The 16,562-nt window shown below is 47.3% G+C and overlaps 1 protein-coding gene across 1 annotated transcript in view; it reads right to left on the reverse strand.

Annotated features, from left to right (window-relative positions):
* Positions 1 to 16,562, reverse strand: part of LOC115357255 (mucin-5AC-like) — a 68,562-nt gene that overhangs the window by 26,293 nt on the left and 25,707 nt on the right. Inside the window, exons 22-26 of the mRNA XM_030048674.1 lie at positions 15,902 to 15,945; positions 15,602 to 15,799; positions 11,950 to 13,976; positions 6,328 to 6,372; positions 5,368 to 5,436 (exon numbers count right to left, since the gene is read on the reverse strand). Of these exons, the coding sequence (XP_029904534.1) occupies positions 5,368 to 5,436; positions 6,328 to 6,372; positions 11,950 to 13,976; positions 15,602 to 15,799; positions 15,902 to 15,945 (2,383 nt within the window). The remainder of the gene's footprint in view (positions 1 to 5,367; positions 5,437 to 6,327; positions 6,373 to 11,949; positions 13,977 to 15,601; positions 15,800 to 15,901; positions 15,946 to 16,562) is intronic.

Raw genomic sequence — 16,562 nt, forward strand, 5'->3', positions numbered from 1 at the left:
AGTTGTTGATGGCACACTAGTTGTTGTGGTAACCACTGTGGGTCTGGAAGATACAACTGTTGTTTCAGGACTGGCTGTTGAAGTCGGAGCAGCTGTAGTGGTAGTTTCAACAATAGTTGTGGTGGAAGCAGTTGTTGGGCCAGTGGTTTCAACTGTGGTTGGCTGTGTTGTCCTTGTCTCAGCTGTTGTTGGCTTCGTTGTGCCTGTTTCTACAGTTGTGGCTGTAGTTGCTGTTGCAGTTGTTGATGGCACACTAGTTGTTGTGGTAACCACTGTGGGTCTGGAAGATACAACTGTTGTTTCAGGACTGGCTCTTGAAGTCGGAGCAGCTGTTGTGGTAGTTTCAACAATAGTTGTGGTGGAAGCAGTTGTTGGGCCAGTGGTTTCAACTGTGGTTGGCTGTGTTGTCCTTGTCTCAGCTGTTGTTGGCTTCGTTGTGCCTGTTTCTACAGATGTGGCTGTAGTTGCTGTTGCAGTTGTTGATGGCACACTAGTTGTTGTGGTAACCACTGTGGGTCTGGAAGATACAACTGTTGTTTCAGGACTGGCTCTTGAAGTCGGAGCAGCTGTAGTGGTAGTTTCAACAGTAGTTTTGGTGGAAGCAGTTGTTTGACCTGTGGTTTCTTTTATCTGTGGCTGTGTTGTCACCCCCTTAACTGTTGTTGACTTTATTGTGGCTGTTTCAACTATTAAGGGTGTAGTTTCCGTGGCAGTTGTTGATGGCACACTAGTTGTTGTGGTAACCACTGTGGGTCTGGAAGATACAACTGTTGTTTCAGGACTGGCTGTTGAAGTCGGAGCAGCTGTAGTGGTAGTTTCAACAATAGTTGTGGTGGAAGCAGTTGTTGGGCCAGTGGTTCCAACTGTGGTTGGCTGTGTTGTCCTTGTCTCAGCTGTTGTTGGCTTCGTTGTGCCTGTTTCTACAGTTGTGGCTGTAGTTGCTGTTGCAGTTGTTGATGGCACACTAGTTGTTGTGGTAACCACTGTGGGTCTGGAAGATACAACTGTCGTTTCAGGACTGGCTGTTGAAGTCGGAGCAGCTGTAGTGGTAGTTTCAACAATAGTTGTGGTGGAAGCAGTTGTTGGGCCAGTGGTTTCAACTGTGGTTGGCTGTGTTGTCCTTGTCTCAGCTGTTGTTGGCTTCGTTGTGCCTGTTTCTACAGTTGTGGCTGTAGTTGCTGTTGCAGTTGTTGATGGCACACTAGTTGTTGTGGTAACCACTGTGGGTCTGGAAGATACAACTGTTGTTTCAGGACTGGCTCTTGAAGTCGGAGCAGCTGTTGTGGTAGTTTCAACAATAGTTGTGGTGGAAGCAGTTGTTGGGCCAGTGGTTTCAACTGTGGTTGGCTGTGTTGTCCTTGTTTCAGCTGTTGTTGGCTTCGTTGTGCCTGTTTCTACAGTTGTGGCTGTAGTTGCTGTTGCAGTTGTTGATGGCACACTAGTTGTTGTGGTAACCACTGTGGGTCTGGAAGATACAACTGTCGTTTCTGGACTGGCTGTTGATGTTGGAGCAGCTGTCGTGGTAGTTTCAACAATAGTTGTGGTGGAAGCAGTTGTTGGGCCAGTGGATTCAACTGTGGTTGGCTGTGTTGTCCTTGTCTCAGCTGTTGTTGGCTTCGTTGTGCCTGTTTCTACAGTTGTGGCTGTAGTTGCTGTTGCAGTTGTTGATGGCACACTAGTTGTTGTGGTAACCACTGTGGGTCTGGAAGATACAACTGTTGTTTCAGGACTGGCTCTTGAAGTCGGAGCAGCTGTTGTGGTAGTTTCAACAATAGTTGTGGTGGAAGCAGTTGTTGGGCCAGTGGTTTCAACTGTGGTTGGCTGTGTTGTCCTTGTCTCAGCTGTTGTTGGCTTCGTTGTGCCTGTTTCTACAGTTGTGGCTGTAGTTGCTGTTGCAGTTGTTGATGGCACACTAGTTGTTGTGGTAACCACTGTGGGTCTGGAAGATACAACTGTCGTTTCTGGACTGGCTGTTGATGTTGGAGCAGCTGTCGTGGTAGTTTCAACAATAGTTGTGGTGGAAGCAGTTGTTGGGCCAGTGGTTTCAACTGTGGTTGGCTGTGTTGTCCTTGTCTCAGCTGTTGTTGGCTTCGTTGTGCCTGTTTCTACAGTTGTGGCTGTAGTTGCTGTTGCAGTTGTTGATGGCACACTAGTTGTTGTGGTAACCACTGTGGGTCTGGAAGATACAACTGTCGTTTCTGGACTGGCTGTTGATGTTGGAGCAGCTGTCGTGGTAGTTTCAACAATAGTTGTGGTGGAAGCAGTTGTTGGGCCAGTGGATTCAACTGTGGTTGGCTGTGTTGTCCTTGTCTCAGCTGTTGTTGGCTTCGTTGTGCCTGTTTCTACAGTTGTGGCTGTAGTTGCTGTTGCAGTTGTTGATGGCACACTAGTTGTTGTGGTAACCACTGTGGGTCTGGAAGATACAACTGTTGTTTCAGGACTGGCTCTTGAAGTCGGAGCAGCTGTTGTGGTAGTTTCAACAATAGTTGTGGTGGAAGCAGTTGTTGGGCCAGTGGTTTCAACTGTGGTTGGCTGTGTTGTCCTTGTCTCAGCTGTTGTTGGCTTCGTTGTGCCTGTTTCTACAGTTGTGGCTGTAGTTGCTGTTGCAGTGGTTGATGGCACACTAGTTGTTGTGGTAACCACTGTGGGTCTGGAAGATACAACTGTCGTTTCTGGACTGGCTGTTGATGTTGGAGCAGCTGTCGTGGTAGTTTCAACAATAGTTGTGGTGGAAGCAGTTGTTGGGCCAGTGGTTTCAACTGTGGTTGGCTGTGTTGTCCTTGTCTCAGCTGTTGTTGGCTTCGTTGTGCCTGTTTCTACAGTTGTGGCTGTAGTTGCTGTTGCAGTTGTTGATGGCACACTAGTTGTTGTGGTAACCACTGTGGGTCTGGAAGATACAACTGTCGTTTCTGGACTGGCTGTTGATGTTGGAGCAGCTGTCGTGGTAGTTTCAACAATAGTTGTGGTGGAAGCAGTTGTTGGGCCAGTGGTTTCAACTGTGGTTGGCTGTGTTGTCCTTGTCTCAGCTGTTGTTGGCTTCGTTGTGCCTGTTTCTACAGTTGTGGCTGTAGTTGCTGTTGCAGTTGTTGATGGCACACTAGTTGTTGTGGTACCCACTGTGGGCCTGGAAGATACAACTGTTGTTTCAGGACTGGCTCTTGAAGTCGGAGCAGCTGTAGTGGTAGTTTCAACAATAGTTGTGGTGGAAGCAGTTGTTGGGCCAGTGGTTTCAACTGTGGTTGGCTGTGTTGTCCTTGTCTCAGCTGTTGTTGGCTTCGTTGTGCCTGTTTCTACAGTTGTGGCTGTAGTTGCTGTTGCAGTTGTTGATGGCACACTAGTTGTTGTGGTAACCACTGTGGGCCTGGAAGATACAACTGTTGTTTCAGGACTGGCTCTTGAAGTCGGAGCAGCTGTAGTGGTAGTTTCAACAAATGAAGTGGTGGAAGCAGTTGTTGGGCCAGTGGTTTCAACTGTGGTTGGCTGTGTTGTCCTTGTCTCAGCTGTTGTTGGCTTCGTTGTGCCTGTTTCAACAGTTGTGGCTGTAGTTGCTGTTGCAGTTGTTGATGGCACACTAGTTGTTGTGGTAACCACTGTGGGTCTGGAAGATACAACTGTTGTTTCAGGACTGGCTGTTGATGTCGGAGCAGCTGTAGTGGTAGTTTCAACAATAGTTGTGGTGGAAGCAGTTGTTGGGCCAGTGGTTTCAACTGTGGTTGGCTGTGTTGTCCTTGTCTCAGCTGTTGTTGGCTTTGTTGTGCCTGTTTCTACAGTTGTGGCTGTAGTTGCTGTTGCAGTTGTTGATGGCACACTAGTTGTTGTGGTAACCACTGTGGGTCTGGAAGATACAACTGTTGTTTCAGGACTGGCTGTTGATATCGGAGCAGCTGTAGTGGTAGTTTCAACAATAGTTGTGGTGGAAGCAGTTGTTGGGCCAGTGGTTTCAACTGTGGTTGGCTGTGTTGTCCTTGTCTCAGCTGTTGTTGGCTTCGTTGTGCCTGTTTCTACAGTTGTGGCTGTAGTTGCTGTTGCAGTTGTTGATGGCACACTAGTTGTTGTGGTAACCACTGTGGGTCTGGAAGATACAACTGTTGTTTCAGGACTGGCTCTTGAAGTCGGAGCAGCTGTAGTGGTAGTTTCAACAATAGTTGTGGTGGAAGCAGTTGTTGGGCCAGTGGTTTCAACTGTGGTTGGCTGTGTTGTCCTTGTCTCAGCTGTTGTTGGCTTCGTTGTGCCTGTTTCTACAGTTGTGGCTGTAGTTGCTGTTGCAGTGGTTGATGGCACACTAGTTGTTGTGGTAACCACTGTGGGTCTGGAAGATACAACTGTCGTTTCTGGACTGGCTGTTGATGTTGGAGCAGCTGTCGTGGTAGTTTCAACAATAGTTGTGGTGGAAGCAGTTGTTGGGCCAGTGGTTTCAACTGTGGTTGGCTGTGTTGTCCTTGTCTCAGCTGTTGTTGGCTTCGTTGTGCCTGTTTCTACAGTTGTGGCTGTAGTTGCTGTTGCAGTTGTTGATGGCACACTAGTTGTTGTGGTAACCACTGTGGGTCTGGAAGAAACAACTGTCGTTTCAGGACTGGCTGTAGAAGTCGGAGCAGCTGTCGTGGTAGTTTCAACAATAGTTGTGGTGGAAGCAGTTGTTGGGCCAGTGGTTTCAACTGTGGTTGGCTGTGTTGTCCTTGTCTCAGCTGTTGTTGGCTTCGTTGTGCCTGTTTCTACAGTTGTGGCTGTAGTTGCTGTTGCAGTTGTTGATGGCACACTAGTTGTTGTGGTAACCACTGTGGGCCTGGAAGATACAACTGTTGTTTCAGGACTGGCTCTTGAAGTCGGAGCAGCTGTAGTGGTAGTTTCAACAATAGTTGTGGTGGAAGCAGTTGTTGGGCCAGTGGTTTCAACTGTGGTTGGCTGTGTTGTCCTTGTCTCAGCTGTTGTTGGCTTCGTTGTGCCTGTTTCTACAGTTGTGGCTGTAGTTGCTGTTGCAGTTGTTGATGGCACACTAGTTGTTGTGGTAACCACTGTGGGTCTGGAAGATACAACTGTTGTTTCAGGACTGGCTGTTGAAGTCGGAGCAGCTGTAGTGGTAGTTTCAACAATAGTTGTGGTGGAAGCAGTTGTTGGGCCAGTGGTTTCAACTGTGGTTGGCTGTGTTGTCCTTGTCTCAGCTGTTGTTGGCTTCGTTGTGCCTGTTTCTACAGTTGTGGCTGTAGTTGCTGTTGCAGTTGTTGATGGCACACTAGTTGTTGTGGTAACCACTGTGGGTCTGGAAGATACAACTGTTGTTTCAGGACTGGCTGTTGAAGTCGGAGCAGCTGTAGTGGTAGTTTCAACAATAGTTGTGGTGGAAGCAGTTGTTGGGCCAGTGGTTTCAACTGTGGTTGGCTGTGTTGTCCTTGTCTCAGCTGTTGTTGGCTTCGTTGTGCCTGTTTCTACAGTTGTGGCTGTAGTTGCTGTTGCAGTTGTTGATGGCACACTAGTTGTTGTGGTAACCACTGTGGGTCTGGAAGATACAACTGTCGTTTCAGGACTGGCTGTTGAAGTCGGAGCAGCTGTAGTGGTAGTTTCAACAATAGTTGTGGTGGAAGCAGTTGTTGGGCCAGTGGTTTCAACTGTGGTTGGCTGTGTTGTCCTTGTCTCAGCTGTTGTTGGCTTCGTTGTGCCTGTTTCTACAGTTGTGGCTGTAGTTGCTGTTGCAGTTGTTGATGGCACACTAGTTGTTGTGGTAACCACTGTGGGTCTGGAAGATACAACTGTCGTTTCTGGACTGGCTGTTGATGTTGGAGCAGCTGTCGTGGTAGTTTCAACAATAGTTGTGGTGGAAGCAGTTGTTGGGCCAGTGGTTTCAACTGTGGTTGGCTGTGTTGTCCTTGTCTCAGCTGTTGTTGGCTTCGTTGTGCCTGTTTCTACAGTTGTGGCTGTAGTTGCTGTTGCAGTTGTTGATGGCACACTAGTTGTTGTGGTAACCACTGTGGGTCTGGAAGAAACAACTGTCGTTTCAGGACTGGCTGTAGAAGTCGGAGCAGCTGTAGTGGTAGTTTCAACAATAGTTGTGGTGGAAGCAGTTGTTGGGCCAGTGGTTTCAACTGTGGTTGGCTGTGTTGTCCTTGTCTCAGCTGTTGTTGGCTTCGTTGTGCCTGTTTCTACAGTTGTGGCTGTAGTTGCTGTTGCAGTTGTTGATGGCACACTAGTTGTTGTGGTACCCACTGTGGGCCTGGAAGATACAACTGTTGTTTCAGGACTGGCTCTTGAAGTCGGAGCAGCTGTAGTGGTAGTTTCAACAATAGTTGTGGTGGAAGCAGTTGTTGGGCCAGTGGTTTCAACTGTGGTTGGCTGTGTTGTCCTTGTCTCAGCTGTTGTTGGCTTCGTTGTGCCTGTTTCTACAGTTGTGGCTGTAGTTGCTGTTGCAGTTGTTGATGGCACACTAGTTGTTGTGGTAACCACTGTGGGTCTGGAAGATACAACTGTCGTTTCAGGACTGGCTGTTGAAGTCGGAGCAGCTGTAGTGGTAGTTTCAACAATAGTTGTGGTGGAAGCAGTTGTTGGGCCAGTGGTTTCAACTGTGGTTGGCTGTGTTGTCCTTGTCTCAGCTGTTGTTGGCTTCGTTGTGCCTGTTTCTACAGTTGTGGCTGTAGTTGCTGTTGCAGTTGTTGATGGCACACTAGTTGTTGTGGTAACCACTGTGGGTCTGGAAGATACAACTGTCGTTTCTGGACTGGCTGTTGATGTTGGAGCAGCTGTCGTGGTAGTTTCAACAATAGTTGTGGTGGAAGCAGTTGTTGGGCCAGTGGTTTCAACTGTGGTTGGCTGTGTTGTCCTTGTCTCAGCTGTTGTTGGCTTCGTTGTGCCTGTTTCTACAGTTGTGGCTGTAGTTGCTGTTGCAGTTGTTGATGGCACACTAGTTGTTGTGGTAACCACTGTGGGTCTGGAAGAAACAACTGTCGTTTCAGGACTGGCTGTAGAAGTCGGAGCAGCTGTAGTGGTAGTTTCAACAATAGTTGTGGTGGAAGCAGTTGTTGGGCCAGTGGTTTCAACTGTGGTTGGCTGTGTTGTCCTTGTCTCAGCTGTTGTTGGCTTCGTTGTGCCTGTTTCTACAGTTGTGGCTGTAGTTGCTGTTGCAGTTGTTGATGGCACACTAGTTGTTGTGGTACCCACTGTGGGCCTGGAAGATACAACTGTTGTTTCAGGACTGGCTCTTGAAGTCGGAGCAGCTGTAGTGGTAGTTTCAACAATAGTTGTGGTGGAAGCAGTTGTTGGGCCAGTGGTTTCAACTGTGGTTGGCTGTGTTGTCCTTGTCTCAGCTGTTGTTGGCTTCGTTGTGCCTGTTTCTACAGTTGTGGCTGTAGTTGCTGTTGCAGTTGTTGATGGCACACTAGTTGTTGTGGTAACCACTGTGGGTCTGGAAGATACAACTGTTGTTTCAGGACTGGCTGTTGAAGTCGGAGCAGCTGTAGTGGTAGTTTCAACAATAGTTGTGGTGGAAGCAGTTGTTGGGCCAGTGGTTTCAACTGTGGTTGGCTGTGTTGTCCTTGTCTCAGCTGTTGTTGGCTTCGTTGTGCCTGTTTCTACAGTTGTGGCTGTAGTTGCTGTTGCAGTTGTTGATGGCACACTAGTTGTTGTGGTAACCACTGTGGGTCTGGAAGATACAACTGTCGTTTCAGGACTGGCTGTTGAAGTCGGAGCAGCTGTAGTGGTAGTTTCAACAATAGTTGTGGTGGAAGCAGTTGTTGGGCCAGTGGTTTCAACTGTGGTTGGCTGTGTTGTCCTTGTCTCAGCTGTTGTTGGCTTCGTTGTGCCTGTTTCTACAGTTGTGGCTGTAGTTGCTGTTGCAGTTGTTGATGGCACACTAGTTGTTGTGGTAACCACTGTGGGTCTGGAAGATACAACTGTTGTTTCAGGACTGGCTCTTGAAGTCGGAGCAGCTGTAGTGGTAGTTTCAACAATAGTTGTAGTGGAAGCAGTTGTTGGGCCAGTGGTTTCAACTGTGGTTGGCTGTGTTGTCCTTGTCTCAGCTGTTGTTGGCTTCGTTGTGCCTGTTTCTACAGTTGTGGCTGTAGTTGCTGTTGCAGTTGTTGATGGCACACTAGTTGTTGTGGTAACCACTGTGGGTCTGGAAGATACAACTGTTGTTTCAGGACTGGCTGTTGAAGTCGGAGCAGCTGTAGTGGTAGTTTCAACAATAGTTGTGGTGGAAGCAGTTGTTGGGCCAGTGGTTTCAACTGTGGTTGGCTGTGTTGTCCTTGTCTCAGCTGTTGTTGGCTTCGTTGTGCCTGTTTCTACAGTTGTGGCTGTAGTTGCTGTTGCAGTTGTTGATGGCACACTAGTTGTTGTGGTAACCACTGTGGGTCTGGAAGATACAACTGTCGTTTCAGGACTGGCTGTTGAAGTCGGAGCAGCTGTAGTGGTAGTTTCAACAATAGTTGTGGTGGAAGCAGTTGTTGGGCCAGTGGTTTCAACTGTGGTTGGCTGTGTTGTCCTTGTCTCAGCTGTTGTTGGCTTCGTTGTGCCTGTTTCTACAGTTGTGGCTGTAGTTGCTGTTGCAGTTGTTGATGGCACACTAGTTGTTGTGGTAACCACTGTGGGTCTGGAAGATACAACTGTTGTTTCAGGACTGGCTCTTGAAGTCGGAGCAGCTGTAGTGGTAGTTTCAACAATAGTTGTAGTGGAAGCAGTTGTTGGGCCAGTGGTTTCAACTGTGGTTGGCTGTGTTGTCCTTGTCTCAGCTGTTGTTGGCTTCGTTGTGCCTGTTTCTACAGTTGTGGCTGTAGTTGCTGTTGCAGTTGTTGATGGCACACTAGTTGTTGTGGTAACCACTGTGGGTCTGGAAGATACAACTGTCGTTTCTGGACTGGCTGTTGATGTTGGAGCAGCTGTCGTGGTAGTTTCAACAATAGTTGTGGTGGAAGCAGTTGTTGGGCCAGTGGTTTCAACTGTGGTTGGCTGTGTTGTCCTTGTCTCAGCTGTTGTTGGCTTCGTTGTGCCTGTTTCTACAGTTGTGGCTGTAGTTGCTGTTGCAGTTGTTGATGGCACACTAGTTGTTGTGGTAACCACTGTGGGTCTGGAAGAAACAACTGTCGTTTCAGGACTGGCTGTAGAAGTCGGAGCAGCTGTAGTGGTAGTTTCAACAATAGTTGTGGTGGAAGCAGTTGTTGGGCCAGTGGTTTCAACTGTGGTTGGCTGTGTTGTCCTTGTCTCAGCTGTTGTTGGCTTCGTTGTGCCTGTTTCTACAGTTGTGGCTGTAGTTGCTGTTGCAGTTGTTGATGGCACACTAGTTGTTGTGGTACCCACTGTGGGCCTGGAAGATACAACTGTTGTTTCAGGACTGGCTCTTGAAGTCGGAGCAGCTGTAGTGGTAGTTTCAACAATAGTTGTGGTGGAAGCAGTTGTTGGGCCAGTGGTTTCAACTGTGGTTGGCTGTGTTGTCCTTGTCTCAGCTGTTGTTGGCTTCGTTGTGCCTGTTTCTACAGTTGTGGCTGTAGTTGCTGTTGCAGTTGTTGATGGCACACTAGTTGTTGTGGTAACCACTGTGGGTCTGGAAGATACAACTGTTGTTTCAGGACTGGCTGTTGAAGTCGGAGCAGCTGTAGTGGTAGTTTCAACAATAGTTGTGGTGGAAGCAGTTGTTGGGCCAGTGGTTTCAACTGTGGTTGGCTGTGTTGTCCTTGTCTCAGCTGTTGTTGGCTTCGTTGTGCCTGTTTCTACAGTTGTGGCTGTAGTTGCTGTTGCAGTTGTTGATGGCACACTAGTTGTTGTGGTAACCACTGTGGGTCTGGAAGATACAACTGTCGTTTCAGGACTGGCTGTTGAAGTCGGAGCAGCTGTAGTGGTAGTTTCAACAATAGTTGTGGTGGAAGCAGTTGTTGGGCCAGTGGTTTCAACTGTGGTTGGCTGTGTTGTCCTTGTCTCAGCTGTTGTTGGCTTCGTTGTGCCTGTTTCTACAGTTGTGGCTGTAGTTGCTGTTGCAGTTGTTGATGGCACACTAGTTGTTGTGGTAACCACTGTGGGTCTGGAAGATACAACTGTTGTTTCAGGACTGGCTCTTGAAGTCGGAGCAGCTGTAGTGGTAGTTTCAACAATAGTTGTAGTGGAAGCAGTTGTTGGGCCAGTGGTTTCAACTGTGGTTGGCTGTGTTGTCCTTGTCTCAGCTGTTGTTGGCTTCGTTGTGCCTGTTTCTACAGTTGTGGCTGTAGTTGCTGTTGCAGTTGTTGATGGCACACTAGTTGTTGTGGTAACCACTGTGGGTCTGGAAGATACAACTGTTGTTTCAGGACTGGCTGTTGAAGTCGGAGCAGCTGTAGTGGTAGTTTCAACAATAGTTGTGGTGGAAGCAGTTGTTGGGCCAGTGGTTTCAACTGTGGTTGGCTGTGTTGTCCTTGTCTCAGCTGTTGTTGGCTTCGTTGTGCCTGTTTCTACAGTTGTGGCTGTAGTTGCTGTTGCAGTTGTTGATGGCACACTAGTTGTTGTGGTAACCACTGTGGGTCTGGAAGATACAACTGTCGTTTCAGGACTGGCTGTTGAAGTCGGAGCAGCTGTAGTGGTAGTTTCAACAATAGTTGTGGTGGAAGCAGTTGTTGGGCCAGTGGTTTCAACTGTGGTTGGCTGTGTTGTCCTTGTCTCAGCTGTTGTTGGCTTCGTTGTGCCTGTTTCTACAGTTGTGGCTGTAGTTGCTGTTGCAGTTGTTGATGGCACACTAGTTGTTGTGGTAACCACTGTGGGTCTGGAAGATACAACTGTTGTTTCAGGACTGGCTCTTGAAGTCGGAGCAGCTGTAGTGGTAGTTTCAACAATAGTTGTAGTGGAAGCAGTTGTTGGGCCAGTGGTTTCAACTGTGGTTGGCTGTGTTGTCCTTGTCTCAGCTGTTGTTGGCTTCGTTGTGCCTGTTTCTACAGTTGTGGCTGTAGTTGCTGTTGCAGTTGTTGATGGCACACTAGTTGTTGTGGTAACCACTGTGGGTCTGGAAGATACAACTGTTGTTTCAGGACTGGCTGTTGAAGTCGGAGCAGCTGTAGTGGTAGTTTCAACAATAGTTGTGGTGGAAGCAGTTGTTGGGCCAGTGGTTTCAACTGTGGTTGGCTGTGTTGTCCTTGTCTCAGCTGTTGTTGGCTTCGTTGTGCCTGTTTCTACAGTTGTGGCTGTAGTTGCTGTTGCAGTTGTTGATGGCACACTAGTTGTTGTGGTAACCACTGTGGGTCTGGAAGATACAACTGTCGTTTCAGGACTGGCTGTTGAAGTCGGAGCAGCTGTAGTGGTAGTTTCAACAATAGTTGTGGTGGAAGCAGTTGTTGGGCCAGTGGTTTCAACTGTGGTTGGCTGTGTTGTCCTTGTCTCAGCTGTTGTTGGCTTCGTTGTGCCTGTTTCTACAGTTGTGGCTGTAGTTGCTGTTGCAGTTGTTGATGGCACACTAGTTGTTGTGGTAACCACTGTGGGTCTGGAAGATACAACTGTTGTTTCAGGACTGGCTGTTGATGTCGGAGCAGCTGTAGTGGTAGTTTCAACAATAGTTGTGGTGGAAGCAGTTGTTGGGCCAGTGGTTTCAACTGTGGTTGGCTGTGTTGTCCTTGTCTCAGCTGTTGTTGGCTTTGTTGTGCCTGTTTCTACAGTTGTGGCTGTAGTTGCTGTTGCAGTTGTTGATGGCACACTAGTTGTTGTGGTAACCACTGTGGGTCTGGAAGATACAACTGTTGTTTCAGGACTTGCTGTTGATATCGGAGCAGCTGTAGTGGTAGTTTCAACAATAGTTGTGGTGGAAGCAGTTGTTGGGCCAGTGGTTTCAACTGTGGTTGGCTGTGTTGTCCTTGTCTCAGCTGTTGTTGGCTTCGTTGTGCCTGTTTCTACAGTTGTGGCTGTAGTTGCTGTTGCAGTTGTTGATGGCACACTAGTTGTTGTGGTAACCACTGTGGGTCTGGAAGATACAACTGTTGTTTCAGGACTGGCTCTTGAAGTCGGAGCAGCTGTAGTGGTAGTTTCAACAATAGTTGTGGTGGAAGCAGTTGTTGGGCCAGTGGTTTCAACTGTGGTTGGCTGTGTTGTCCTTGTCTCAGCTGTTGTTGGCTTCGTTGTGCCTGTTTCAACAGTTGTGGCTGTAGTTGCTGTTGCAGTTGTTGATGGCACACTAGTTGTTGTGGTAACCACTGTGGGTCTGGAAGATACAACTGTTGTTTCAGGACTAGCTGTTGAAGTCGGAGCAGCTGTAGTGGTAGTTTCAACAATAGTTGTGGTGGAAGCAGTTGTTGGGCCAGTGGTTTCAACTGTGGTTGGCTGTGTTGTCCTTGTCTCAGCTGTTGTTGGCTTCGTTGTGCCTGTTTCTACAGTTGTGGCTGTAGTTGCTGTTGCAGTTGTTGATGGCACACTAGTTGTTGTGGTAACCACTGTGGGTCTGGAAGATACAACTGTTGTTTCAGGACTGGCTCTTGAAGTCGGAGCAGCTGTAGTGGTAGTTTCAACAATAGTTGTGGTGGAAGCAGTTGTTGGGCCAGTGGTTTCAACTGTGGTTGGCTGTGTTGTCCTTGTCTCAGCTGTTGTTGGCTTCGTTGTGCCTGTTTCTACAGTTGTGGCTGTAGTTGCTGTTGCAGTTGTTGATGGCACACTAGTTGTTGTGGTAACCACTGTGGGTCTGGAAGATACAACTGTTGTTTCAGGACTGGCTCTTGAAGTCGGAGCAGCTGTAGTGGTAGTTTCAACAATAGTTGTGGTGGAAGCAGTTGTTGGGCCAGTGGTTTCAACTGTGGTTGGCTGTGTTGTCCTTGTCTCAGCTGTTGTTGGCTTCGTTGTGCCTGTTTCAACAGTTGTGGCTGTAGTTGCTGTTCCAGTTGTTGATGGCACACTAGTTGTTGTGGTAACCACTGTGGGTCTGGAAGATACAACTGTTGTTTCAGGACTAGCTGTTGAAGTCGGAGCAGCTGTAGTGGTAGTTTCAACAATAGTTGTGGTGGAAGCAGTTGTTGGGCCAGTGGTTTCAACTGTGGTTGGCTGTGTTGTCCTTGTCTCAGCTGTTGTTGGCTTCGTTGTGCCTGTTTCTACAGTTGTGGCTGTAGTTGCTGTTGCAGTTGTTGATGGCACACTAGTTGTTGTGGTAACCACTGTGGGTCTGGAAGATACAACTGTTGTTTCAGGACTGGCTGTTGAAGTCGGAGCAGCTGTAGTGGTAGTTTCAACAATAGTTGTGGTGGAAGCAGTTGTTGGGCCAGTGGTTTCAACTGTGGTTGGCTGTGTTGTCCTTGTCTCAGCTGTTGTTGGCTTCGTTGTGCCTGTTTCTACAGTTGTGGCTGTAGTTGCTGTTGCAGTTGTTGATGGCACACTAGTTGTTGTGGTAACCACTGTGGGTCTGGAAGATACAACTGTTGTTTCAGGACTGGCTGTTGAAGTCGGAGCAGCTGTAGTGGTAGTTTCAACAATAGTTGTGGTGGAAGCAGTTGTTGGGCCAGTGGTTTCAGCTGTGGTTGGCTGTGTTGTCCTTGTCTCAGCTGTTGTTGGCTTCGTTGTGCCTGTTTCTACAGTTGTGGCTGTAGTTGCTGTTGCAGTTGTTGATGGCACACTAGTTGTTGTGGTAACCACTGTGGGTCTGGAAGATACAACTGTTGTTTCAGGACTGGCTGTTGATGTCGGAGCAGCTGTAGTGGTAGTTTCAACAATAGTTGTGGTGGAAGCAGTTGTTGGGCCAGTGGTTTCAACTGTGGTTGGCTGTGTTGTCCTTGTCTCAGCTGTTGTTGGCTTCGTTGTGCCTGTTTCTACAGTTGTGGCTGTAGTTGCTGTTGCAGTTGTTGATGGCACACTAGTTGTTGTGGTAACCACTGTGGGTCTGGAAGATACAACTGTTGTTTCAGGACTGGCTGTTGATGTCGGAGCAGCTGTAGTGGTAGTTTCAACAATAGTTGTGGTGGAAGCAGTTGTTGGGCCAGTGGTTTCAACTGTGGTTGGCTGTGTTGTCCTTGTCTCAGCTGTTGTTGGCTTCGTTGTGCCTGTTTCTACAGTTGTGGCTGTAGTTGCTGTTGCAGTTGTTGATGGCACACTAGTTGTTGTGGTAACCACTGTGGGTCTGGAAGATACAACTGTTGTTTCAGGACTGGCTCTTGAAGTCGGAGCAGCTGTAGTGGTAGTTTCAACAATAGTTATGGTGGAAGCAGTTGTTGGGCCAGTGGTTTCAACTGTGGTTGGCTGTGTTGTCCTTGTCTCAGCTGTTGTTGGCTTCGTTGTGCCTGTTTCTACAGTTGTGGCTGTAGTTGCTGTTGCAGTTGTTGATGGCACACTAGTTGTTGGGGTAACCACTGTGGGTCTGGAAGATACAACTGTTGTTTCAGGACTGGCTGTTGATGTCGGAGCAGCTGTAGTGGTAGTTTCAACAATAGTTGTGGTGGAAGCAGTTGTTGGGCCAGTGGTTTCAACTGTGGTTGGCTGTGTTGTCCTTGTCTCAGCTGTTGTTGGCTTCGTTGTGCCTGTTTCTACAGTTGTGGCTGTAGTTGCTGTTGCAGTTGTTGATGGCACACTAGTTGTTGTGGTAACCACTGTGGGCCTGGAAGATACAACTGTTGTTTCAGGACTGGCTCTTGAAGTCGGAGCAGCTGTAGTGGTAGTTTCAACAATAGTTGTGGTGGAAGCAGTTGTTGGGCCAGTGGTTTCAACTGTGGTTGGCTGTGTTGTCCTTGTCTCAGCTGTTGTTGGCTTCGTTGTGCCTGTTTCTACAGTTGTGGCTGTAGTTGCTGTTGCAGTTGTTGATGGCACACTAGGTGTTGTGGTAACCACTGTGGGTCTGGAAGATACAACTGTTGTTTCAGGACTGGCTGTTGATGTCGGAGCAGCTGTAGTGGTAGTTTCAACAATAGTTGTGGTGGAAGCAGTTGTTGGGCCAGTGGTTTCAACTGTGGTTGGCTGTGTTGTCACTGTCTCAACTGTTGTTGGCTTTGTTGTGCCTGTTTCTACAGTTGTGGCTGTAGTTGCTGTTGCGGTTGTTGATGGCACACTAGTTGTTATAGTAACCACAGTGGGTCTGGAAGATACAACTGTTGTTTCAGGACTTGCTGTTGGAGTCGGAGCAGCTGTAGTAGTAGTTTCAACAATAGTTGTGGTGGAAGCAGTTGTTGGGCCAGTGGTTTCAACTGTGGTTGGCTGTGTTGTCCTTGTCTCAGCTGTTGTTGGCTTCGTAGTGCCTGTTTCTACAGTTGTGGCTGTAGTTGCTGTTGCAGTTGTTGATGGCACACTAATTGTTGTGGTAACCTCAGTTGGTCTGGTAGATAAAAGTGTTGTTTCAGGAGTTGATGTTTTAGGTGCTGTTGTTGTCTCAGGAACTGTGAATAAAGACAGGACAGAGGTCATGACTGAGCCATATTTTTCCAGTATCATCATGATTCCAAGATATTACATCACCCTTTTATTTGATGCTATAATTGCTGCCAGCTACAACTCCCCTGAAGTCCGTTGTGTCAAATACTTCGGGGACAGAACTCAAAACTCTGACAATCTGTGGTTTTGTTTCGTATTAGCTTCAAGAATTTTACCTCACTATTGGTTAATCTCCCATTAACTTTTGCCTTAAATAAAATTTGTTTATTACCCGGTGTGGAAAAGGTGAAGATAGTGGTCTGCCTTGATGTTGTGAAGATTTCTGTTACTGTACTGCTCTTGCCAACTGTAGTGACCTGGGAGGTAGTTGTTGTAGGACCAGGGGTGGTAGTGGTTTTGCATGGGTATATGTCCCTGGTTATGGTTCCATTGGGCCCACACTGAGCCGTGATGCAGTTTCCAAGCCCATCCGTAGTGTTGTAGATCGTCGCTCCATACGGATAGATTTTACCATTAATGTAGCATGTACAGCCTGGAGAGTAAGAGAATTATGTGTTTAATCTTTTGCAAATAACATATATAGATGTATGGAGATGACATATGGATATAGTTTTGAAATGAATGTTATTCTTACTGTTCACATTGTAGGTGCACCTCAATCCAGTCATTGTACAGGAGCTTTGAAATAAAAAAGAAAATGTTACTGTCATCTTGTTATGGGATTATACCTTATTTTCTTAGATAACAAGAAGAGGAATGAGATTTGTATATAATATTATATAATATAATATTATGATGAACATTTGTTTTCAAAATGTCTTCAGAATTGGATTCTTTGGATCTTAATGAATAGCAGCACATTCATATCAATTAGAATAAGCACAATTTTACCCATAACGGCAGGAAAATCTGCAACTGAATCCTTATTCCACCACAAAGTTTGATACCACAGGCAAGTTTTTAACCGCATCTACTAGCTGGGCAGAAATGTTGCTGAAAGCTGGCTTGCCAACTGATTTTGTAGTTCAGTGGTTTAATTTCAGATTGAAAAAAGCATTCAGAAACTTAGTGCTTTCATCAAGGTGATTTTTGCTTTTTAATGTTAGGCTTAGGGCTGGGAGATTGATCAAATTTAATTTTCAATAACATTTGGCTTCTAACCATTTTGAATCAAGATAAAAATGATTATTGTGCTACACTCTGTTTCAAAATGATGCTCTCCTTTGATCATGTGTTGTAAATCCAGTGCACCCCTTTCCTTCGCAGTGCTGTGCTTTTGCCCTTCATGGAAAGCC

Source organism: Myripristis murdjan, chromosome 3 (assembly GCF_902150065.1).
Source record: "Myripristis murdjan chromosome 3, fMyrMur1.1, whole genome shotgun sequence".
Classification (NCBI taxonomy): Eukaryota; Metazoa; Chordata; class Actinopteri; order Holocentriformes; family Holocentridae; genus Myripristis; species Myripristis murdjan.